At 54.5% G+C, this 25,465-nt stretch overlaps 1 protein-coding gene across 1 annotated transcript in view; it reads right to left on the reverse strand.

The window, feature by feature from the left end:
- Window positions 1-611: 611 nt before the first annotated feature.
- OBSL1 (obscurin like cytoskeletal adaptor 1) overlaps window positions 612-25,465 on the reverse strand; it is a 73,549-nt gene continuing 48,695 nt past the window's right edge. The window contains exons 12-17 of the mRNA XM_038752459.1: window positions 16,842-16,954; window positions 16,347-16,437; window positions 13,456-13,707; window positions 9,382-9,486; window positions 6,162-6,266; window positions 612-847 (exon numbers count right to left, since the gene is read on the reverse strand). Of these exons, the coding sequence (XP_038608387.1) occupies window positions 840-847; window positions 6,162-6,266; window positions 9,382-9,486; window positions 13,456-13,707; window positions 16,347-16,437; window positions 16,842-16,954 (674 nt within the window). The 3' untranslated portion in view covers window positions 612-839. The remainder of the gene's footprint in view (window positions 848-6,161; window positions 6,267-9,381; window positions 9,487-13,455; window positions 13,708-16,346; window positions 16,438-16,841; window positions 16,955-25,465) is intronic.

Below are 25,465 nucleotides of genomic sequence, written 5' to 3' on the forward strand. Positions count from 1 at the left end.
CCAAGATGGACGGAGGAGGGGAAGGGGGGTGTGACCATCACTAGCTTGTGCCCGGGGCCTTCGTTCGTCTGGGTTGGGCGGGGGCCGCCGACCGACCGTGCCCCTTCCTTCTTTCATCCATCCAACCGTATTTTTTGGGCGCTCACTGTGTGCAGAGCGCTGCTCTCAGCGTTGGGGAGGATACAAGGTGATCAGGCGGTCCCACGGGGGGCTCCCAGTCTTCATCCCCCTTTTCCAGGGGAGGCCACTGAGGCCCAGAGAAGTGAAGCGACTTGCCCAAAGTCACGCAGCCGATGATTGGCGGGCCGTGACCTCCGACTCCCAAGCCGGGGCGCTCCCCACTGAGCCACCCTGCTTCCTGGGGTGGGGGTGAGCTGGGGTATGTGTGTGTGTGTGTGTGTGTGTACGTGTGCTTGTGTGCGTGCATGCTGATGGTCCGCCGTTGGCCGTCCACTCCCCGGGCCTCGTGCTTCTTCTCTCCTCCGTGTTCGACATCTTTTATAAATGTGCCAAACTGGCCCACCCGGGCCTGACGTGAGGGGGGTCGCCGGTGCCGCCGTCCAGTCCAGCCCCCCCCTCCTCCTGTCTCCCCCCACCACCCCCATCCCGGCCTCCCACCCCTGCAGACAGCGAGCGTGGAAAAAGTGGGGGAGGTCCCCGAGCCGTTTATTCCCCACCGCCTCCTTTCCCACACGGCTCTCTTCAGTCATTCGTTCGTATTTACTGAGCGCTTACTGTGTGCGGAGCACTGGACGAAGCGCCTGGAAGGCCAGATGGGCTCTCCTCCCTCCGTCCGGCCTCCTTCAGCCCCGCGTGGGCCCGGCCGGGCTCGGTGGATTTTAGCTCCCTGTGGACGAGACGGAGGCTGACATGATGATGATGGCGTTTATTAGGCGCTTACTACGTGCAAAGCGCTGTTCTGAGCGCTGGAGAGGATACAAAGTGATTAGGTTGTCCCACGTGGGCCTCACAGACTTAATCCCCATTTTACAGATGAGGGAACTGAGGCACAGAGAAGTCAAGTAACTTGCCCAAAGTCACACAGCTGACAAGGGGCGGAGCCAGGATTTGAACCCATGACCTCTGACTCCAAGGCTCGTGCTCTTTCCACTGAGCCATGCTGCTTCTCTACAGCGGGGGAGGCTAGGGGACATGGGGGAGGCCCCTTTCACCCCCCATCCCCTTTGCCACGCTGCACCCTTGGGAGATCAGGGGAGGGCCTGCTTGGCACGCTCAGCGCTTTGCTCTCGAACTCAGATTCACCAGCTGACCCCTCTCTGGTCAGCAACCCCTCCGTCCCTGACACTTGTACATATCCATTCTATTTATTTTATTTTGTTACTATGTTTGGTTTTGTTCTCTGTCTCCCCCTTTAAGACTGTGAGCCCACTGTTGGGTAGGGACCGTCTCCATATGTTGCCAACTTGTACTTCCCAAGCGCTTAGTACAGTGCTCTGCACACAGTAAGTGCTCAATAAATACGATTGATTGATTGATTGATTGATTGACCCCCTGGACCCACGCAGATGGGGCGCTAGAAGGGATGGAGCCCCCATCCTGGAGTCTCCGGGCATTCTGTTTCGGGCCTGTGCCTTGATTACGGTGTTTGTGAAGCGCTTACTATGTGCCAGGCGCTGTACTAAGCGCTGGGGGGGATCCAAGCAAATCGGGTTGGACACGGTCCCTGTCCCACGTGGGGCTCCCAGTCTCCAGCCCCGTTTTACAGGTGAGGTCACTAGGCCCAGAGAATAATAATAATAATAATAACCTGTTGTTGGGTAGGGACCGTCTCTATATGTTGCCAACTTGTACTTCCCAAGCGCTTAGTACAGTGCTCTGCACACAGTAAGTGTGAAATAAATACGATTGAATGAATGAATAATAATAATAACCCGTTGTTGGGTAGGAACCGTCTCTATATGTTGCCAACTTGTACTTCCCAAGCGCTTAGTCCAGTGCTCTGCACACAGTAAGCGCTCAATAAATACGACTGAATGAATGAATGAATAATAATAATAACCCATTGTTGGGTAGGGACCGTCTCTATATGCTGCCAACTTGTACTTTCCAAGCGCTTAGTACAGTGCTCCGCACACAGTAAGCGCTCAATAAATACGATTGAATGAATGAATAATAGTAATAACCTGTTGTTGGGTAGGGACCGTCTCTATATGTTGCCAACTTGTACTTCCCAAGCACTTAGCCAGTGCTCTGCACACAGTAAGCGCTCAAGAAATACGATTGAATGAATGAACAAACGATGGCATTTATTAAGCGCTTATTATGTGCAAAGCACTGTTCTAAGCGCTGGGGAGGTTACAAGGTGATCAGGCTGTCCCACGGGGGGCTCACGGTCTTCATCCCCACTTGACAGATGAGGTCACTGAGGCATAGAGAAGTGAAGTGACTTGCCCAAAGTCACACAGCTGAGAATTGGCGGAGGCCTGGTGAGAACTCAATAAAATAATAATAATAATGATGTCATTTATTAAGTGCTTACTATGTGCAAAGCACTGTTCTAAGCATTGGGGAGGTTACAAAGTGATCAGGTTGTCCCACGGGGGGCTCACTGTCTTAATCCTCATTTTACAGATGAGGTAACTAAGGCCCAGAGAAATAAGTGACTTGCCTAAAGTCACACAGCTGGCAATTGGCGGAGCCAGGATTTGAATCCATGACCTCTGACTCCAGAGCCCGGGCTCTTTCCACTGAGCCACGCTGCTTCTCTGACCCTCTCATGTCCTTCTGACACCGGGGCTCAGTGGCAAGAGCCCGGGCTTGGGAGTCGGAGGATGTGGGTTCTCCTCCCGACTCCGCCACTGGTCTGCCGTGTGACCTTGGGCAAATCATTTCACTTCTCTGGGCCTCAGTTCCCTCATCTGTAAAATGGAGATTAAAAGAGTGAGCCCCACGGGGGACAACCTGATTACCTTGTAGAACAGTGCTTGGCACATAGGAAGCGCCGAACAAATGCAATGATAATAATTATTATTATTTTTAGGCCACGCTGCTTCTCCAACCCCAAGGGCAAGCCTCAGTTTCCCAGGGTTCCCCCTTGTCATTCATTCATTCAGTCGTATTTATTGAGCGCTTACCGTTGTCTCCCTCAACCCTCCCCCAGCTGCCCCTGGTGGGGGTCCCGAAAGCTCATGGGGCAGTGGGTTTCTCCTTGCCGCTCGGCTGTGTCCGGCGCTGGCCTGGACATTGGGAACAAACAGGGTCAGAGCCACTGAGAGCCCTGAAGAGCTCGGAGTGGCAGCACAGGAAACAGAAGGACGGACCCCATTGAGGGACAGGACTGGGGCGCGGAGAGGACACAGAGAGAGGAAGAAGGCGGACAGCCCCGCAGGAGGACAGGGAGACTTGAGAGGATAGAACTGGGACGCAGAGGGGAGAAGAGGCGGAGAGACAAGATGGAGAGAGGAGAGGAGGGGTGCAGGGAGAGAGGAGATGATGGAATTGAGGCGCAGAGGGGAGAAGAGGCAGAGAGACAAGATGGAGAGAGCAGAAGAGGGGTGCAGGGAGAGAGGAGATGATGGAACTGGGGCGCAGAGGGGAGAAGAGGCAGAGAGAAAGCAGGGGAGGGGTGCAGGGAGAGAGGAGATGATGGAATTGGGGCACAGAGGGGAGAAGAAGCAGAGGGACAAGACGGAGAGAGCAGAGGAGGGGTGCAGGGAGAGAGGAGATGATGGAACTGGGGCGAAGAGGGGAGAAGAAGCAGAGGGACAAGATGGAGAGAGCAGAGGAGGGGTGCAGGGAGAGAGGAGATGATGGAACTGGGGTGCAGAGGGGAGAAGAGGCAGAGAGAGAGCAGAGGAGGGGTGCAGGGAGAGAGGAGATGATGGAATTGGGGTGCAGAGGGGAGAAGAAGCAGAGAGACAAGATGGAGAGAGCAGAAGAGGGGTGCAGGGAGAGAGAAGATGATGGAACTGGGGTGCAGAGGGGAGAAGAGGCAGAGAGACGAGAGAGAGAGAGAGCAGAGGAGGGGTGCAGGGAGAGAGGAGATGATGGAACTGGGGCGCAGAGGGGAGAAGAGGCAGAGAGACAAGATGGAGAGAGCAAAGGAGAAGGAGGGGTGCAGGGAGAGAGGAGATGATGAATTGAGGCGCAGAGGGGAGAAGAGGCAGAGAGACAAGATGGAGAGAGCAAAGGAGAAGGAGGGGTGCAGGGAGAGAGGAGATGATGAATGGAGGCGCAGAGGGGAGAAGAGGCAGAGAGACAAGAGGGAGAGAGCAGAGGAGGGGTGCAGGGAGAGACGAGATGACGGAATTGAGGCGCAGAGGGGAGAAGAAGCAGAGAGACAAGAGGGAGAGAGCAGAGGAGGGGTGCAGGGAGAGAGGAGATGATGGAATTGGGGTGCAGAGGGGAGAAGAGGCAGAGAGACAAGAGGAAGAGAGCAAAGGGGTGCAGGGAGAGAGGAGATGATGGAATTGGGGTGCAGAGGGGAGGATGGAGAGAGCAGAGGAGAAGATGCAGAGAGAGAGAGAGGAGACGATAGAATTGGGGTGCAGAGGGGAGAAGAGGCAGGGGGGAGGATGAAGAGAGCAGAGGAGGGTGCAGGGAGAGAGGAGACGATAGAATTGGGGTGCAGGGGAGAGGATGGAGAGAGCAGAGGAGAAGATGCAGGGAGAGAGGAGACGATAGAATTGGGGTGCAGAGGGGAGAAGAGGCAGAGGGGGAGGATGACAAGAGTTGAGGAGGGTGCAGGGAGAGAGGAGAGGATAGAATTGGGGTGCAGAGGGGAGGATGGAGAGAACAGAGGAGAAGATGCAGGGGGAGGGGAGAGGAGGGGGAGAATTGGGGTGCAGAGGGGGAGGATGGAGAGAGCAGAGGAGAAGATGCAGAGAGAGAGAGGAGATGATAGAATTGGGGTGCAGAGGGGAGAAGAGGCAGAGGGGGAGGATGACAAGAGCAGAGGAGGGTGCAGGGAGAGAGGAGACGATAGAATTGGGGTGCAGGGGAGAGGATGGAGAGAGCAGAGGAGAAGATGCAGGGAGAGAGGAGACGATAGAATTGGGTTGCAGAGGGGAGAAGAGGCAGAGGGGGAGGATGACAAGAGCAGAGGAGAAGATGCAGCGGGAGAGGAGAGGGGAGAATTGGGGTGCAGAGGGGGAGGATGGAGAGAGCAGAGGAGAAGATGCAGGGAGAGAGGAGACGATAGATTTGGGGCGCAGAGGGGAGAAGAAGCAGCTGACCTACTGCCCCGTGCTGACCTTTAGCCGGGTTCTAATACCGGCTCTGCCCCTTGACTGCTGCGTGAACCTAGGCAAGTCACTTCACTTCTCTGGGCCTCATTTGCCTCATCTGTAAAATGGGGATGAAGACCGTTAGCCCCACGTGGGACAACCTGCTTACTCTTCATTCAATTCAGTCGTATTTATTGAGCGCTTACTGTGCGCAGAGCACCGGACTAAGCACTTACCTCGTATCTACCAGCGCTTAGAATTGTGCTTTGCACATAGTAAGTGCTTAATAAATGCCATTATTATTATTATTATTATTATCACCTGTATATATGTATATATGTTTGTACAGATTTATTACTCTATTTATTTTACTTGTACATATCTATTCTATTTATTTTATTTTGTTAACATGTTTGGTTTTGTCGTCCGTCTCCCCCTTCGAGACTGCGAGCCCGCTGTTGGGTAGGGACCGTCTCTAGATGTTGCCAACTTGGACTTCCCAAGCGCTTAGTCCAGTGCTCTGCACACAGTAAGCGCTCAATAAATACGATTGATTGATTGATCACGCCAGCGCCGAGAGCGTACAGTAAGCGCGTAACGAACACCGTCGTCATTATTATTTGCTGGTCCTCCTTCTGCACTGACCCCGCCGCCCCTCCTTGCGTTGACCCTCCCCCCGACCTCTCCCCCTCTCCATCCCCCCATCTTACCTCCTTCCCTTCCTCACAGCACCTGTATATATGTATAGATGTTTGTACATATTTTTTACTCTATTTATTTTACTTGTACATATCTATTCTATTTATTTTATTTTGTTAATATGTTTGGTTTTGTCTCCCCCTTCTAGACTGTGAGCCCACTGCTGGGTAGGGACTGTCTCTATGTGTTGCCAATTTGTACTTCCCAAGCGCTTAGTCCAGTGCTCTGCACACAGTAAGCGCTCCATAAATACGATTGATGATGACCCCGACTGACCTCCCTCCACCAGCAGGACCGTCCGGGCGATGTCCCGCCCGGCCCGCCGTCCGGCCAGCACCGTCTTCTCCCGCGGAGGCCGTCGCACCAGGAGGACGGGCGATGCTGGGGGACCAGGCCGGAGAGGGGTCAGGGGTCACGAGAGGTCACAAGGGGTCACAGGCCGGGCCCCTCCCTGACACTTGTCCCCGGCTGACAAGTGGCGGAGCTGGGATTTGAACCCATGATCTCTGACTCCAAAGCCCGGGCTCTTGCCACTGAGCCACGCCGCTTCTCATAATCAATCAATCAATCAATCGTATTTATTGAGCGCTTACTGTGTGCAGAGCACTGGACTAAGCGCTTGGCAACAAGTTGGCAACATCTAGAGACGGTCCCGACCCAACAGCGGGCTCACGGTCTAGAAGGGGGAGGCAGACGACAAAACAAAATATGTTTATATTGGCAACATCTAGAGACGGTCCCGACCCGACAGTGGGCTCACAGTCTAGAAGGGGGAGACAGACAATCAATCAATCAATCAATCAATCAATCGTATTTATTGAGTGCTTACTATGTGCAGAGCACTGTACTAAGCGCTTGGGAAGTACAGATTGGCAACACATAGAGACAGTCCCTACCCAACAGTGGGCTCACAGTCTAAAAGACAACAAAACAAAATATGTTTATCATCATCAATCGTATTTATTGAGCGCTTACTATGTGCAGAGCACTGGACTAAGCGCTTGGGAAGTACAAATTGGCAACACATAGAGACAGTCCCTACCCAACAGTGGGCTCACAGGCTAGAAGGGGGAGACAAAACCAAACATATTAACAAAATAAAATAGAATAGATATGTACAAGTAAAATGAATAAATAGAATAATAAATCTGTACAAACATATATACATCTATACAGGTGCTGTGGGGAAGGGAAGGAGGTAAGACGGGGGGATGAGAGGATTCCAGCGCTCAGCACAGTGCTTGGCACATGGCATAACCCCCCCATTGTCTCCCCCTTCTAGACTGTGAGCCCACTGTTGGGTAGGGACCGTCTCTATATGTTGCCAGCTTGGACTTCCCAAGCGCTTAGTACAGTGCTCTGCACACAGTAAGCGCTCAATAAATACGATTGATTGATTGATTGATTATGAGAAGCGGCGTGGCTCAGTGGAAAGAGCCCGGGCTTTGGAGTCAGAGGTCATGGGTTCAAATCCCAGCTCCACCACTTGTCAGCTGGGTCACTCTGGGCAAGTCATTTCACTTCTCTGGGCCTCAGTTCCCTCATCTGGAAAATGGGGATGAAGACTGTGAGCCCCCCGTGGGACAACCAGTTCACCTTGTAACCTCCCCAGCGCTTAGAACAGTGCTTGGCACATAGTAAGCGTGTAATAAACGCCATCATTATTATTATTATTAAGTCTCTTGCCCCATTCAGCCCCTTCCACTCATTTCAGCCCCCTCCCCAATAGGGGAAACAGCGTGGCTCAGTGGAAAGAGCCCGGGCTTGGGAATCAAAGGTTGTGGGTTCTAATCCTGACTCTGCCACTTTGCTGTGTGACTTTGGGCAAGTCACTTCACATCTCTGTGCCTCAGTTCCCTCATCTGGAAAATGGGGGTGAAGACTGGGAGCCCCAAGTGGGACAACCTGATAACCCTGTATCTCCCCCAGCGCTTAGTACAGTGCTTGGCACAAATACCATTATTTTTATTTAAGTCCTTTCTCACCAGTACTTCCCCCTACCAACACCACCCCATTGGTTTTAACCCTCTCCCCGTACTGATGGCATTGATTAAGCACCTACTATGTGCAAAGCACTGTTCTAAGCGCTGGGGAGGTCACAAGGTGATCAGGAGCTCCATGGGGAGCTCACAGTCTTTAATCCCCATTTTACAGATGAGGGAACTGAGGCACAGAGAAGCTAAGTCACAGGTTCGAATCCCAGCTCTGCCACTTAGCTGTGTGACTTTGGGCAAGTCACTTCACTTCTCTGGGCCTCAGTTACCTCATCTGTAAAACGGGGATTAAGACTGTGAGCCCCCCGTGGGACAACCTCATCACTTTGCAACCTCCCCAGTGCTTAGAACAGTGCTTTGCACATAGTAAGCACTTAATAAATGCCATTATTATTATTATTATTATTATTAAGTGACTTGCCCTAAGTCACACATCTGACAAGCGGCGGAGTCGGGATTTGAACCCGTGACCTCTGACTCCAAACCCCGGCTCTTTCCACTGAGCCACGTAGCCCATCCCCCTCCCCACCCCCAACAAGCCCGGACTGCTTAGAGAAGCAGCGTGGCTCAGTGGAAAGAGCCCGGGCTTTGGAGTCAGAGGTCATGGATTCAAATCCCTGCTCCGCCAATTGTCAGCTGTGTGACTTTGGGCAGGTCACTTCACTTCTCTCTGGACCTCAGTTCCCTCATCTGGAAAATGGGGATGAAGACTGTGAGCCCTACATGGGGCAACCTGATCACCTTGTAACCTCCCCAGTGCTTAGATCAGTGCTTTGCACATAGTAAGCACTTAATAAATGCCATTATTATTATTATTATTATTGTTAAGTGACTTGCCCAAAGTCACACAGCTGACAAGCGGCGGAGCCGGGATTGGAACCCATGACCTCTGACTCCAAAGCCCGGGCTCTTTCCACTGAGCCACATAGCCCTTCCCCCCAGCACAAACAAGCCTGGGCTGCTTAGAGAAGCAGCGTGGCTCAGTGGAAAGAGCCCGGGCTTTGGAGTCAGAGGTCATGGGTTCAAATCCCAGCTCCGCCAATTGTCAGCTCTGTGACTTTGGGCAGGTCACTTCACTTCTCTGGGCCTCAGTTACCTCATCTGTCAAACGGGGATTAAGAGTGTGAGCCCCCCGTGGGACAACCTCATCACTTTGTAACCTCCCCAGTGCTTTGCACATAGTAAGCACTTAATAAATGCCATTATTATTATTATTATTGTTAAGTGACTTGCCCCAAGTCACACAGCTGACAAGCGGCGGAGCTGGGATTTGAACCCATGACCTCTGACTCCAAAGCCCGGGCTTTTTCCACTGAGCCACGTAGCCCTTCCCCGCCACAAACAAGCCCCTTTCCTCACTCATATCAGCCCCCTCCTCACTCCAGGCCTTTCGCCCCCCAGCCCCTTCCCTCACTCAGCCTTTCCCACTGGATCCTGCCTCCTCTCCCACCCCCAGTAGACCCCCTATCCCCTCCCTAGCCACCCACGACCCCCTGCCTCACCCTCGACCTCCAGCTGCGTCACGGACACCGCATCCCCAGCCTGGAAGCTGATTTCCCCGGCATCCTCCACGCACAGCTCGCTCAGGATCAGAAAGTGCCTGTTCCCTGCGGGTCAGGGGAGAAGACGGGGGACGGTCCCCCCCCCGGTCACCGGGCCGAACTGGGCGTCAAGGGGAGCGGGAAGGACGGGGGGAGCGTCCGGGCGGAGGTGGTAGGCCCCGGGAGTTGGGAGTGGAGCGAGGATGGGGTGCCCATGGCCCAAGATCACAGCTGGGGAGAAACTGAGGCACGGTGGGGTGGACCGGGTGGACGGGACGGTCCAAGACCGCGACCTCGGCCTCCGGGGGGAAAGGACCAGGAGAGGACCTGGTCTTGGGCCTGGTCTCAGGGGGCGAGGAGGATGGGGACGGTCCAGAGGCCTCGGCCTCCAGGGGGAAAGGACTGGGAATAATAATAATAATGATAATAATAATAATAATAATAATAACAATGGTATTTGTTAAGTGCTTACTAGGGGCTTGGGAGTCAGAGGTCATGGATTCTAATCCCAGCTCCGCCACATGTCTGCAGTGTACCCTTGGGCAAGTGAACTTAGCTTCTCTGAGCCTGCGCTTAGTACAGTGCTCTGCACATAGTAAGCGCTCAATAAATACGATTGATGATGATGGGTAGGGACCGTCTCTCTATGTTGCCACCTTGTACTTCCCAAGTGCTTAGTACAGTGCTGTGCACACAGTAAGCGCTCAATAAGTACGATTGAATGAATCTGTAAAATGGGGATGAAGACTGTGAGCCCCATGTGGGACAACCTGATTAGACTGCATTTACTCCAGCGCTTAGAACAGTGCTTGACATATATTAATAATAATTATAATAATAATGATGGCATTTGTTAAGCTCTGACTATGCGCCAAGCACCGTTCTAAGCGCTGGGGGAGGATACAAGGTGGTCAGGTTGTCCCACGCGGGGCTCCCAGTCTTCATCCCCATTTTCCAGATAAGGTCACTGAGGACCAGGGAAGTGAAGTGACTTACCCAAAGTCACACCGCCGATAAGTGTAAGCGCTTAGTCCAGTGCTGTGCACACAGTAAGCGCTCAATAAAGACGATTGAATTGAATGAACGGCAGAGAATAGGGGCGGGGCCCGAGAGGGCGTGGTCCAATGGGGGAGGAGCCTGGGAGGGCGGGGTCCAATGGGGGCGGGGCCTGGGTTGGCGTGGTCCAATGGGGACGGAGCACGAGGGGGTACGGCCCAATGGGGGAGGAGTCTGGGAGGGCGGGGTCTAATGGGGGCGGGGCCTGGGCGGGCATGGTCCAATGGGGACGGAGCTCGAGGGGGCACGGCCCAATGGGGGAGGAGCCTGGGAGGGCGCGGTCCAATGGGGCGGGGCCTGGGCGGGCGTGGTCCAATGGCGGCGGGGACGGGGCAGGCTCCGTCCAATGGGGGAGGGCCCTGAGAGGGCGTGGCACACGAGGGCGGGGGTCTGGGAGGGCGTGGTCATGTGGGGGCGGGGCAGGAGAGGGCGTGGCCTGATGGGAGTGTGTTGCGGTGGGGGCGGAGCCTGAGGTGACAAGGCCCTCCCCCAGGGGGCGGAGCCGGAGGGGACGGGACCCCCCCTAAGGGGCGGAGCCGGTGGTGACAAGGCCCTCCAGGGGGAGGAGTCTGAGGAGACGGGACCCCCCCAGGGGGCGGAGCCTGAGACGGGACCCCCTGAGGGGACGGGGTCTGAGGAGACGGGACCCTCCACAGGAGGCGGAGCCTGAGGAAGAGGGATTCCCCCAGGGGGCGGAGCCGGAGGTGACAAGGTCCCAGGGGGCGGAGCCTGGAGAGACACCCCCCCAGGGGGCGGAGCCTGAGGTGACAAGGCCCCCCCCCCCAGGGGACGGAGCCTGAAGAGACGGGACCCCCCCCAGGGGGCGGAGCCGGAGGTGACAAGGCCTCCCTAGGGGGCGGAGCATGAGGTGACAAGGCCCCCACCAGGGGACGGAGCCTGAAGAGACGGGACACCCCCAGGGGGCGGAGCCGGAGGTGACAAGGCCCCCCTGGGGGCGGAGCCTGAAAAGACGGGCCCCCCAGAGGGCGGAGCCGGAGGTGATAAGGCCCCCCAGGGGGCGGAGCCTGAGGAGACGGGACCCCCCTCCCATGGGGTGCAGCCGGAGGTGATAAGGCCCCCCCAGGGGACGGAGCCTGAGGAGGCGGGGAACCCCCCCTAGGGGGCGGAGCCTGAAGAGACGGGGACCCCCCCCCCACAATGGGGAGCAGCCGGAGGTGACAAGGCTCCCCCTAGGGGGCGGAGCTTGATGAGACGGGGACCCTCACAGGGAGCGGAGCTGGAGGTGACAAGGCACCCCCGGGGGACAGAGCCTGAGGAGACGGGGACCCCCCCAAGGGGCGGAGCCGGAGGTGACAAGCCCCCCCAGGGGGCGGAGCCTGAGACAGGACCCCCTGAGGGGGCGGGGTCTGAGGAGACGGGACCCTCCACAGGGGGCGGAGCCTGAGGAGGCGGGATTCCCCCCAGGGGGCGGAGCCGGAGGTGACAAGGCCCCCCCCCCAGGGGACGGAGCCTGAAGTGACGGGACCCCCCCCAGGGGGCGGAGCCGGAGGTGACAAGGCCCCCCTAGGGGGCGGAACATAAGGTGACAAGACCCCCATCAGGGGACGGAGCCTGAAGAGACGGGACGCCCCCAGGGAGCGGAGGCGGAGGTGACAAGGCCCCCCCCACCCAGGGAACGGAGCCTGAGGAGACGGGACGCCCCCAGAGGGCGGAGCCGGAGGTGATAAGGCCCCCCAGGGGGCGGAGCCTGAGGAGACGGGACCCCCCCCCCATGGGACTCAGCCGGAGGTGACAAGGCCCCCCCAGGGAACGGAGCCTGAGGAGACGTGGACCCCCCCAGGGGGCGGAGCCGGAGGTGACAAGGCCCCCCAGGGGGCGGAGCGTGACGAGACGGGGACCCCCCCCAGGGGGCGGAGCCTGAAGAGACGGGGACCCCCCCCTTGGGGCGCAGCCGGAGGTGACAAGGCTCCCCCTAGGGGGCGGAGCTTGATGAGACGGGGACCCTCCCAGGGGGCGGAGCTGGAGGTGACAAGGCACCCCCAGAGGACGGAGCCTGAGGAGACGGGGACCCCCCCAAGGGGCGGAGCCGGAGGTGACAAGGCCCGCCCCAGGGGACGGAGCCTGAAGAGACGGGACACCCCCCGGGGGGGGAGCCGGAGGTGACAAGGCCCCCCGAGGGGGCGGAGCCTGAAGAGACGGGATGCGCCCCCAGGGGGCGGAACCGGAGGTGTCAAGGCCCCCCGAGGGGGCGGAGCCTGAAGAGACGGGATGCGCCCCCAGGGGGCGGAACCGGAGGTGTCAAGGCTTCCCAGGGGGAGGAGTCTGAGGAGACGGGACCCCCTGAGGGGGCGGGGTCTGAGGAGACGGGACCCTCCACAGGGGGCGGAGCCAGAGGAGGCGGGATTCCCCAGGAGGCGGAGCCGGAGGTGACAAGGCCCCCCCCCCAGGGGACGGAGCCTGAAGTGACGGGACCCCCCAGGGGGCGGAGCCGGAGGTGACAAGGCCCCCCCCCGGGGGCGGAGCTGGAGGTGACAAGCGCCCCCCGCCCAGGGGACGGAGCCTGAAGAGACGGGACGCCCCCCAGGGGGCGGAGGCGGAGGTGACAAGGCCCCCCCCGACCCAGGGAACGGAGCCTGAGGAGACGGGACGCCCCCAGAGGGCGGAGCCGGAGGTGATAAGGCCCCCCCAGGGGGCGGAGCCTGAGGAGACGGGACCCCCCCCCCCCATGGGACTCAGCCGGAGGTGACAAGGCCCCCCCCCAGGGAACGGAGCCTGAGGAGACGTGGACCCCCCCAGGGGGCGGAGCCGGAGGTGACAAGGCCCCCCAGGGGGCGGAGCGTGACGAGACGGGGACCTCCCCAGGGGGCGGAGCCTGAAGAGACGGGGGACCCCCCCCCTTGGGGCGCAGCCGGAGGTGACAAGGCCCCCCCAGGGGGCGGAGCTTGATGAGACGGGGACCCCCCCCAGGGGGCGGAGCCGGAGGCGACAAGACCCCCCCCCGAGGGCGGGGCGTCGAACCTTCTCGGCGCATGCGCACTGTGGGTCCGGGCCGCAGGAGGCGGCCTTGCTGCCGCCAGCAGGGCTGGGCGCGGTGGGCCTCATCTTCCTCGTCCTCCTGCCCCTCCTCCTCCTCTTCGGCCTCCTTCCCGTTCCCGATCCCGTTCCGGTTCCCGATGCGGTTCCCGGTGACGGAGCACTGGAAGGTGGCGGTGTCCCCTTCCCGGGCCCAGACGGGCCGCAGCCCCCACACGGCGGGGCGCCCAACGTCGTCTGTGGAGGGGGACACACTCAGCCCACCGACCTCCTCAACAACGGCCCCAATCCCCAAAACACCTCCTCACGCCCACACCCCTCATCATCATACTAATAATAATGGCATTTATTAAGCGCTTACTATGTGCAAAGCACTGTTCTAAGCCACTTTGTAAGTATCATCATCATCATAATGGCATTTGTTAAGCGCTTACTATGTGCAGAGCACTGTTCTAAGCGCTGGGGGGGGATACAAGGTGATCAAGTTGTCCCACGGGGTCACAGGCTTCATCCCCATTTTCCAGATGAGGTCACTGAGGCCCAGGGAAGTGAAGTGACTTGCCCAAGGTCACACAGCAGACAATTTGTACTTCCCAAGCGCTTAGTACAGTGCTCTGCACATAGTAAGCGCTCAATAAATACGATTGATGATGATGATGTGGCGGAGGTGGGATTCGAACCCATGACCTCTGACTCCAAAGCCCGGGCTCTTTCCACTGAGCCACACTGGGCACTCACTACACACCAAGCACTGTGCTAAGCGCTTGGGGGGGCTACAAGGTGCTCAGGTGGCCCCATGGGGGGCTCACAGTCTTCATCCCCAATCCCGAAAGCACCTCCTCCCACCCAGACCCCTCATAATGCCACTTTGTAATAATAATCATAATAATGATGGCATTTGTTAAGCGCTTACTATGTGCAGAACACTGTTCTAAGCGATGGGGGGATACAAGGTGATCAAGTTGTCCCACGTGGGGCTCACAGTCTTCATCCCCATTTTGCAGATGAGGGAACTGAGGCCCAGAGAAGTGAAGTGACTTGCCCAAGGTCACACAGCAGATGTGGTGGAGGCAGGATTCGAACCCATGACTTCTGACCACTCAACCAACCGTATTGAGTGCTTACTGTGTGCAGAGCACTGTACTAAGCTCTTGGTAAGTCCAAGTTGGCAACATATAGAGACGGTCCCTACCCAACCCCGGGCTCTTTCCACTGAGCCACACTGGGCACTTACTATGCGCCAAGCACTGTGCTAAGCGCTTGGGGGGGGATACAAGGTGATCAGGTTGTCCCACGGGGGGTTCCCAGTCTTCATCCCCAATCCCAAAAGCACCTCCCCCCACCCAGCCCCTCATAGTACCACTTTGTAGGCGCTTACTATGCGCCAAGCACTGTGCTAAGCGCTGGGGGGGATACAAGGTGATCAGGTTCTCCCACGGGGGGCTCCAAATCTTCATCCCCATTTGACAGATGAGGTGACTGAGGCCCGGAGAAGTGAAGGGACTTGCCCAGGATCACACAGCAGACAAGTGGTGGAGGCGGGATTAGAACCCATGACCTCCTGACCTCCTCTTTTCCTCCCCTAACCCCCTCACCCCTCCTCCTTCCCCATCCCTCTTCCTCCCCCCTCTTTTTTTAAATGGCATTAAGCTCTTCTATGTGCTGAACACTGTTCTAAGCGTTGAGCACTGTTCTCTTGGTCCTCTCCCCCCTCTTCCCTAACTCCCTCCCCCACCCCCCTTATCCTCCCCTGCCCCCCTCCCCCCCGCTCCTCCCCAGCCCCCCCTTCCTTAACCCCCTCCCCCCTTCCTCCCCAGCCCGCCCCTCTCCCCCCCAAACACTCTCCCCCCCAGCCAGCTCTCCCCCTCCCCTAACCCGCTACTCCCCCCCCCTTTCCTGGTCCCTTCCCCCCCGTCCCCTCTCCCCCTTTTCCTCCCCTAACCCCCCCTCCCCCCTCCTGGTCTTCCCCAACATCGTCTCCCCCCCCTCCGCCCCCATCCTCCTTCCTCCCCAGCCCCCTCTTCTCCTCCCCAACTCCCTCCCCTCCTTTCCTGGTCCCCTCCCGCCACTTCCCTAACGCCCTCCCCCTCCTCCCCAACCCCCTCTCCCCCCCCCCGCTCCTTCCCCATCCTCCTTCCTCCCCAGCCCCCTCTCCTCCTCCTCCCCAAGCCCTCTCCCCTCTTCCCTGGTCCCCTGCCCCCTCTCCTGCAACCCCCCCTCCTCCTTCCCCATTCCCCTTCCTCCCCAGCCCCCTCTCCTCCCCCCCAACACTCTCCCTCCAACCCCCTCTTCTCCTCCCCTAACCTCTCCTCCCCCCTTCCTTGGTCCCCTCTCCCCACCCCCTCTTCTCCTCCCCAACCCCCTCCCCACTCCTCCTGCTCCTCCCCCACCCCCTCTTTTCCTCCCCTAACCCCCTTCCCCATCCCCCTTCTTCCACAACCCCCTCTCCTCCTTCCCTAACACTCTCCCCGCAACTCCCTCTTCTCCTCCCCTAACCTCCCTTCTCCTCCCTCTCACCTCCTCCCGCTCTATCTCCCTCCTCCTCCCCTAACTCCTCTCCTCTTCTCATTTCTCCCCCTTCCCCTCAACCCCCATCCCTCCCCCCCCAACACCTCTTCCTCCTCCTCCTCCTCCTCCTCCTCCTCCTCCTCTCCTCCTCCTCCCACCCCCAGGCTCTTCCCTAGTCCAGGCCCCCCCCTTACTTTGCACCCCGGGCCCTCCACCTTTGCCCTTCTCTGTCTCTCTCTGTGTCTCCGTCCCTGTCTCTCTGTCTCTGTCGTCCAGCCGGACGAGCCCCACGCCGCCCTCAGCCCCTTGGGAAGCCCCCTCCCCCTCCGCCCACCCACCCCCAGTGGGTCCAGCCATCCGGCCCCTACCCTGGATGGTGATCTGGGCCCTCCGGCCTCCGACGTCGACCACGGCACTGCTGTCTGCCCCCACCGCCGCAGAGGGGCTGCTGTCCCAGTCCTGGGCACACTGATGGACGGACAAAATAATAATAATGATAATAATAACAATAAAGATGACGTTGCTACTGGTTAAGCGCTTATTATGTGCCAGGCACGTTTTCCAAGTGCATAGTCCAGTGCTCTGCACACAGTAAGCACTCCCTAAATACAATTGAAAGAGTGAATAATCACAGGAGTAGCCCCAAGCGAATCCGGTCGGACTCAATCCCTGTCCCACGTGGGGGCCCCCAGTCTTCATCCCCATTTTCCAGGTGAGGGGACTGAGGCCCAGAGAAGGGAAGGGACTCTCCCAAGGTCACACAGCTGATTTGTGAGGAAGGCAGGATTAGAACCCTTGACCTTGTGAGTCCCAGGCCCAAGCTCTAGCCACTAGGCCCCGGGAGACACGTTGCGGACGCTGACCTTGTCCAAGGTGACCTCAGCCTGGGCCCGGGACGAGTCGCCGTTGAAGGTGGCCGGGTCTCCCTCCGTCCCCTGCAGGTCCCGGTGGCCTCCGGCTAGAGTCACTGGAGCCTCTGTGGGCCGAGACGGACGGCAGTCAATCAATCAATCAATCAATCGTATTTATTGAGCGCTTACTATGTGCAGAGCACTGTACTAAGCGCTTGGGAAGTACAAATTGGCATCACATAGAGACAGTCCCTACCCAACAGTGGGCTCACAGTCTAAAAGGGGGAGACAGAGAACAAAACCAAACATACCAACAAAATAAAATAAGTAGGATAGAAATGTACAAGTAAAATAAATAAATAAATAGAGTAATAACTATGTACAACCATATATCCATATATACAGGTGCTGTGGGGAAGGGAAGGAGGTAAGATGGGGGGATGGAGAGGGGGACGAGGGGGAGAGGAAAGAAGGGGCTCAGTCTGGGAAGGCCTCCTGGAGGAGGTGAGCTCTCAGCAGGGCCTTGAAGGGAGGAAGAGAGCTAGCTTGGCGGAGGGGCAGAGGGATTGGGGGCATTCCAGGCCCGGGGGAGGACGTGGGCCGGGGGGTCGATGGCGGGACAGGCGAGAGCGAGGTACAGTGAGGAGATTAGTGGTGGAGGAGCGGAGGGTGCGGGCTGGGCAGTAGAAGGAGAGAAGGGAGGTGAGGTAGGAGGGGGCGAGGGGATGGACAGCCTTGAAGCCCAGGGTGAGGAGTTTCTGCCTGATGCGCAGACTGATCGGTAGCCATTGGAGGTTTTTGAGGAGGGGAGTGACATGCCCAGAGCATTTCTGGACAAAGGCAATCCAGGAAGCAGCATGAAGTATGGATTGAAGTGGAGAGAGACACGAGGATGGGAGATCAGAGAGAAGGCTGGTGCAGTAGTCCAGACGGGATAGGATGAGAGCTTGAATTAGCAGGGTAGCGGTTTGGATGGAGAGGAAAGGGCTCAGTCAGTCGCTCAGTCCGTCAAGCGGATTTACTGAGCGCTTCCTGGGTGCGGAGCACCGGGCTAAGCGCTCGGACAGTCCAGTGCAGCAATTGACGGACACGTTCCCCACCCGCAACGAACTGATGGTCTAGATGTTCAGAGAAGCAGCGTGGCTCAGTGGAAAGAGCCCGGGCTTTGGAATCGGTGGTCATGGGTTCAAATCCCGGCTCTGCCAATTGTCGGCCGGGTGACTTTGGGCAAGTCACTTCACTTCTCTGGGCCTCAGTGACCTCGTCTGGAAAATGGGGATTGACTGTGAGCCCCCCATGGGACCACCTGATCACCTTGTATCCCCCCCAGCGCTTAGAACAGTGCTTTGCACATAGTCAGCGCTTAACAAATGCCATCACTATTATTATTATTAGAGGGGCCTAATAATAATATTATTATTATTAGAACGGCTGAGCTCGCTGTGGGCAGGGAACCGTTCTGCCAACTCTGTTGTATTGGACTCTCCCAAGCGCTTAGGACAGTGCTTTGCACTCAGGAAGCGCTCAACAACCACCATCGATGACCTATACATCTATAAATTATTTTGATTACTGTCTGTCTCCCTCTCTAGTCTATATGCTCCTTGCGGGCAGGAAACGTGACTCCCAACTCTTTGGTATTGGATTCTCCCAATAATAATAATAATGATAATAATGATGGCATTTGTTAAGCGCTTACTATGGGTCAAGCACTGTTCTAAGCGCTGGGGGAGATAAAGGTAAGCTTGTCCCCCGTGGGGCTCACAGTCTTCATCCCCATTTTATAGATGAGGTCACTGAGGCCTAGAGAAGTCAAGTGACTTGCCCAAAGTCACACAGCTGATCGGTGGCGGAGCCGGGACTAGAACCCACGACCTCTGACTCCCAAGCCTGGGCTCTTTCCACTGAGCCATGCTACTTCTCCCAAGCGCTTAACACAGTGCTCTGCACCCAGGAAGCACTCAACAGCTACCGTCGATGACATAATAATAATAATAATAATGATAATGGCATTTCTTAATCAATCAATCAATCAATCAATCGTATTTATTGAGCGCTTACTGTGTGCAGAGCACTGTACTAAGCGCTTGGGAAGTACAAATTGGCAACATATAGAGACAGTCCCTACCCAACAGTGGGCTCACAGTCTAAAAGGGGGAGACAGAGAACAAAACCAAACATACTAACAAAATAAAATAAATAGAATAGATATGTACAAGTAAAATAAATAAATAAATAAATAGAGTAATAAATATGTACAAACATATATACATACATAAGCGCTTACTATGTGCAAAGCACTGTTCTAAGCGCTGGGGAGGTTACAAGGTGATCAGGTTGTCCCACGGGGGGCTCACAGTCTTCATCCCCATTTTCCAGATGAGGTAACTGAGGCTCAGAGAAGTTAAGTGACTTGCCCAAAGTCACACAGCTGACAATTGGCAGAGCCGGGATTTGAACTCATGACCTCTGACTCCAAAGCCCGGGCTCTTTCCACTGAGCCACGCTGCTTCTCTATAAATGATGTACATATCTATAAATTACGTCTTCCTATTATGGTCTGTCTCCCCCCAATAATAATCATAATAATAATAATTGTGGTATTGGTAAGTGCTTACTATATGCTAGGCACTGTACTAAGCGCTGGGGTGGATCCAAGCAAATCAGGTTGGACACCGTCCCTGTCCCAAGTGGGGCTCATGGTCTCAAACCCCATTTTGCAGATGAGGGAACTGAGGCCCAGAGAAGTGAAGTGACTTGCCCAGGGTCACACAGCTGACAGTTGGCAGAGCCGGGATTTGAACCCATGACCTCTGACTCCAAATCCCGGGATCTAGTCACTACGCCATGCTGCTGTCAGCTCGCCGTGGGCAGGGAACGTGTCCGGCACCTCCGTTGGCTTGGACTCTCCCAAACGCTCCCGATGATCTTGTATCTACCCCAGAGAAGCAGTGTGGCTCAGTGGAAAGAGCCCGGGCTTTGGAGTCAGAGGTCATGGGTTCAAATCCCAGCTCCGCCACTTGTCAGCTGGGTGACGTCGGGCCAGTCACTTAGCTGCTCTGTGCCTCAGTTACCTCATCTGTAAAATGGGGATGAAGACTGTGAGCCCCCCGTGGGACAACCTGATCACCTTGTAACCTCCCCAGCACTTACAACAGTGCTTTGCATGTAGTAAGCACTTAATAAATGCCATTATTATTATTATTTTTACAGTGTCTGGCACATAGGAAGTACTTAATACAAAAATAGAAATAATAATAGACACAATAATAAATGTTATATAATTATAATAATTGCATAATAATAATAATGATGGCATTTATTAAGCACTTACTATGTGCAAAGCACTGTTCTAAGGGCTGGGGAGGTAACAAGGTGATCAGGTTGTCCCACGGGGGGGCTCACAGTCTTAATCCCCATTTTACAGATGAGGTAACTGGGGCATGGAGAAGTTAAGTGACTTACCCAAAGTCACACAGCTAAGTGGCAGAGCTGGGATTCGAACCCATGACCCCTGACTCCAAAGCCGGTGCTCTTTCCACTGAGCCCCACTCCAGGAAGCGTTCAGTAACTACCATCGGCAATATCTATGTATCTTTTCTCCCTCCATCTCTCCATTTCAGACCTTTCCCCATCACTCCATCTCCCACCTCTCCCCAACTCTACGTCTCAGACTTCTCCCCATCTCTCCATCTCTTCTTACCTTCCCTAATCCCTTTGTCTCTGGTCTCTCCCCATCTCTCCATCTCTGACCTCTCCCCTTCTCTCTGTCTCTGACTTCTCTCCATCTCTCCACCTTGGACTTCTCCCCATCTCTCCATCTCTGATCTCTCTTCATCTCGGACCTCTCCCCATCTCTCCATCTCTGACTCCTCCCCTTCTGCCTGACTTTTCTCCATCTCTGACCTCTCTCCTTCTCTTTGTCTCTGCTCTCTCTCCAATTCGGACCTCTTCCCATCTCTCCATCTCTGATTCCTCCCCTTCTCTCCATCTCTGATTTCTCTCTATCTCTGACCCCCCCTTCTCTCTGTCTCTGATCTCTCTCCATCTCGGACCTCTCCCCATCTCTCCATCTCCGACTCCTCCCCTTCTGTCTCTGACCTCTCTCCATCTCTGACCCCCTTCTCACTGTCTCTGATCTCTCTCCATCTCTTCATCTCTGACCTTTCCCATTCTCTCTGTCTCTGTTCTCTCTCCATCTCTGACCTCTCTCCTTCTCTCTGTCTCTGATCTCTCTCCAATTCGGGCCTCTTCCCATCTCTCCATCTCTGACTCCTCCCCTTCTCTCTGTCTCTGATTTCTCTCTATCTCTGACCCCCCCTCTCTCTGTCTCTGATCTCTCTCCAGCTCGGACCTCTCCCCCTCTCTCCATCTCCGACTCCTCCCCTTCTCTCTGTCTCTGACCTCTCTCCATCTCTGACCCCCTTCTCACTGTCTCTGACCTCTCTCCATCTCTTCATCTCTGACCTTCCCCATTCTCTCTGTCTCTGTTCTCTCTCCATCTCTGACCTCTCTCCATCTCTGACCTCTCTCCTTCTCTTTATCTCTGATCTCTCTCCAATTTGGACCTCTTCCCATCTCTCCATCTCTGACTCCTCCCCTTCTCTCTCTGTCTGATTTCTCTCTATCTCTGTCCCCCCTTCTCTCTGTCTCTGATCTCTCTCCATCTCCGACTCCTCCCCTTCTCTCTGTCTCTGACTTCTCTCCATCTCTGACCCCACTTCTGTCTCTGATCTCTCTCCATCTCTTCATCTCTGACCTTCCCCATTCTCTCTTGTCTCTGCTCTCTCTCCGTCTCTGACCTCCTTCTCTCTGTCTCTGCTCTCTCTCCAATTCGGACTTCTTCCCATCTCTCCATCTCTGACTTCTCCCCTTCTCTGTCTCCGACCTCTCTCCATCTCTGACCCCCTTCTCACTGTCTCTGACCTCTCTCCATCTCTTCATCTCTGACCTTCCCCATTCTCTCTGTCTCTGTTCTCTCTCCATCTCTGACCTCTCTCCTTCTCTCTGTCTCTGATCTCTCTCCAATTCGGACCTCTGCCCATCTCTCCATCTCTGACCCCCTTCTCACTGTCTCTGATCTCTCTCCATCTCTTCATCTCTGACCTTCCCCATTCTCTCTGTCTCTGTTCTCTCTCCATCTCTGACCTCTCTCCTTCTCTCTGTCTCCGATCTCTCTCCATCTCTTCATTTCAGACTCTTCCCATCCTCTCTGTCTCCGTTCTCTCTCCATCTCTGACCTCTCCCACCTCTCCGTCTCAGACCTCTCCCCTTCTCTCTGTCTCAGATCTCTCGCCGCTGTCTCTCCACAGACTGTACTGGCGGGGGCCTGCCCTTTTAGACTATGAGCCCACTGTTGGGTAGGGACTGTCTCTATATGTTGCCAACTTGTACTTCCCAAGCGCTTAGTACAGTGCTCTGCACACAGTAAGCGCTCAATAAATACGATTGATTGATTGATTGATTGAAAAGGGGGAGAGGCAAACTGTCCAGCATCTAGGTGGGCTCTGGGACCCCCCTCACCACCCAAGGACCCACCTGCTCATCAATCAGTGTGACCTTTTTGTGAGTAGGGAATGTCACTGTTCATTGTTGTGTTGTACTTTTCCAAGCGCTTAGTACAGTGCTCTGCACACAGTCAGCGCTTAATAAATACGATTGAATGAATTTCTCTGTTTATTGTTGTATTATACATTCCCAAGCGCTTAGTACAGTGCTCTGCACACAGTAAGCGCTTAATAAATACAATTGAATGAATGCCACTGTTTATTGTTGTTTTGTACTTTCCCAAGCATAGTCCAGTGCTCTGCACACAGTAAGCGCTTAATAAATACGATTGAATGTGTCACTGTTTATTGTTGTATTATACATTCCCAAGTGTTTAGTCCAGTGCTCTGCACACAGTCAGCGCTTAATAAATACGATTGAATGACTGTCACTGTTTATTGTTGTTTTGTACTTTCCCAAGTGCTTAGTCCAGTGCTTTGCACACAGTAAGCGCTTAATAAATACAATTGAATGTGTCACTGTTTATTGTTTTATTATACATTCCCAAGCGCTTAGTCTAGTGCTCTGCACACAGTCAGCGCTTAACAAATACGATTGAATGAATGTCACTGTTTATTGTTGTTTTGTACTTTCCCAAGTACTTAGTCCAGTGCTCTGCACACAGTCAGCGCTTAATAAATACGATTGAATGAATGCCACTGTTTATTGTTGTTCTGTACTTTCCCAAGCGCTTAGTCCAGTGCTGTGCACACAGTAAGAGCTTAATAAATACGATTGAATGAATGTCACTGTTTATTGTTGTTTTGTACTTTCCCAAGCGCTTAGTCCAGTGCTCTGCACACAGTAAGCGCTTAATAAATACGATTGAATGTCACTGTTTATTGTTGTTTTGTACTTTCCCAAGCGCTTAGTCCAGTGCTCTGCACACAGTAAGCGCTTAATAAATACGATTGAATGTGTCACTGTTTATTGTTGTATTATACATTCCCAAGTGCTTCGTCCAGTGCTCTGCACACAGTCAGTGCTTAATAAATATGATTGAATGAATGTCACTGTTTATTGTTGTTTTGTACTTTCCCAAGCGCTTAGTCCAGTGCTCTGCACACAGTAAGCCCTGAATAAATACGATTGAATGAATGTCACTGTTTATTGTTGTTTTGTACTTTCCCAAGCGCTTGGTCCAGTGCTCTGCACACAGTAAGCCCTAAATAAATACGATTGAATGAATGTCACTGTTTATTGTTGTTCTGTACTTTCCCAAGCGCTTAGTCCAGTGCTCTGCACACAGTCAGCGCTTAATAAATACGATTGAATGAATGTCACTGTTTATTGTTGTTCTGTACTTTCCCAAGCGCTTAGTCCAGTGCTCTGCACACAGTAAGCGCTTAATAAATACGATTGAATGTGTCACTGTTTATTGTTGTATTATACATTCCCAAGTGCTTCGTCCAGTGCTCTGCACACAGTCAGTGCTTAATAAATATGATTGAATGAATGTCACTGTTTATTGTTGTTTTGTACTTTCCCAAGCGCTTAGTCCAGTGCTCTGCACACAGTAAGCCCTGAATAAATACGATTGAATGAATGTCACTGTTTATTGTTGTTTTGTACTTTCCCAAGCGCTTGGTCCAGTGCTCTGCACACAGTAAGCCCTAAATAAATACGATTGAATGAATGTCACTGTTTATTGTTGTTCTGTACTTTCCCAAGCGCTTAGTCCAGTGCTCTGCACACAGTCAGCGCTTAATAAATACGATTGAATGAATGTCACTGTTTATTGTTGTTCTGTACTTTCCCAAGCGCTTAGTCCAGTGCTCTGCACACAGTAAGGCTTAATAAATACGATTGAATGTGTCACTGTTTATTGTTGTATTATACATTCCTAAGCGCTTAGTCCAGTGCTCTGCACACAGTAAGTGCTTAATAAATACGATTGAATGAATGTCACTGTTTATTGTTGTTTTGTACTTTCCCAAGCGCTTAGTCCAGTGCTCTGCACACAGTAAGCGCTTAATAAATACTACTGAACTTAATCGAATCGAGCCCTTTCTGTGTGAAGAGCACCGTATTAAGAGTTGAATCCAGCTCCTTGCCCCAGCTCTCTGCACCCCCTGGCCCTACCCCAATGCCAGCCCCAGGTCAGCGTCCCCCCGTGCCCTCATCCCCACCCAGTCTCCCCAGGAGGAGCAGCAGCATTCATCTTTCATATTTATTGAGCGCTTACTGTGTGCCGAGCCCGGTACTAAGCGCTAAGAGGAGGAACAGCTTGCCTCAGTGGCAAGATCCCGGGCTTGGGACTCAGAGGTCGTGGCTTCTAATCCTGACTCCGCCACTTGTTTGCTGAGTGACCTGGGGCGAGTCGAAAGCAGCGTGGCTCAGTGGAAAGAGCCCGGGCTTTGGAGTCAGAGGTCATGGGTTCAAATCCCAGCTCCACCAACTATCAGCTGTGGGAGTTTGGGCACATCACTTCACTTTTCTGTTCCTCAGTTGCCTCATCTGTAAAATGGGGATTAAGACTGTCAGCCCCCCGTGGGACACCATGATTACCTTGTAACCTCCCCAGCGCTTAGAACAGTGCTTTGCACATGGTAAGTGATAATAAATGCCATTATTATTATTATTCTCTGGGCCTCATTCATTCATTCATTCAGTTGTATTTATTGAGCGCTTACTGTGTGCAGAGCACTGTACGAAGCGCTTGGGAAGTACAGGTTGGCACCATAGAGAGACGGTCCCTACCCAACAACGGGCTCACAGTCTAGAAGGGGGAGACAGGCAACCAAACAAAACATGTGGACAGGTGTCAAGTCATCAGAATAAATAGAAGTAAAGCTAGACGCACATCATTAACAAAATCAATAGAATAGTAAATCAATCAATCAATCAATCGTATTTATTGAGCGCTTACTGTGTGCAAAGCACTGTACTAAACGCTTGGGAAGTACAAGCTGGCAACATATAGAGACAGTCCCTACCCAACAGTGGGCTCACAGTCTAGAAGATATGTAAATATGTACAAGTAAATTTACCTCGTCTGTAAAATGGGGATTGAGACCGTGAGCCTCAAGTGGGACAACCTGATCACCTTGTATTTACCTCAGCGCTTAGAACAGTGCTTGACACATAGT

The sequence above is a fragment of the Tachyglossus aculeatus genome, chromosome 1 (genome assembly GCF_015852505.1).
Source record: "Tachyglossus aculeatus isolate mTacAcu1 chromosome 1, mTacAcu1.pri, whole genome shotgun sequence".
In the NCBI taxonomy this organism is placed as follows: Eukaryota; Metazoa; Chordata; class Mammalia; order Monotremata; family Tachyglossidae; genus Tachyglossus; species Tachyglossus aculeatus.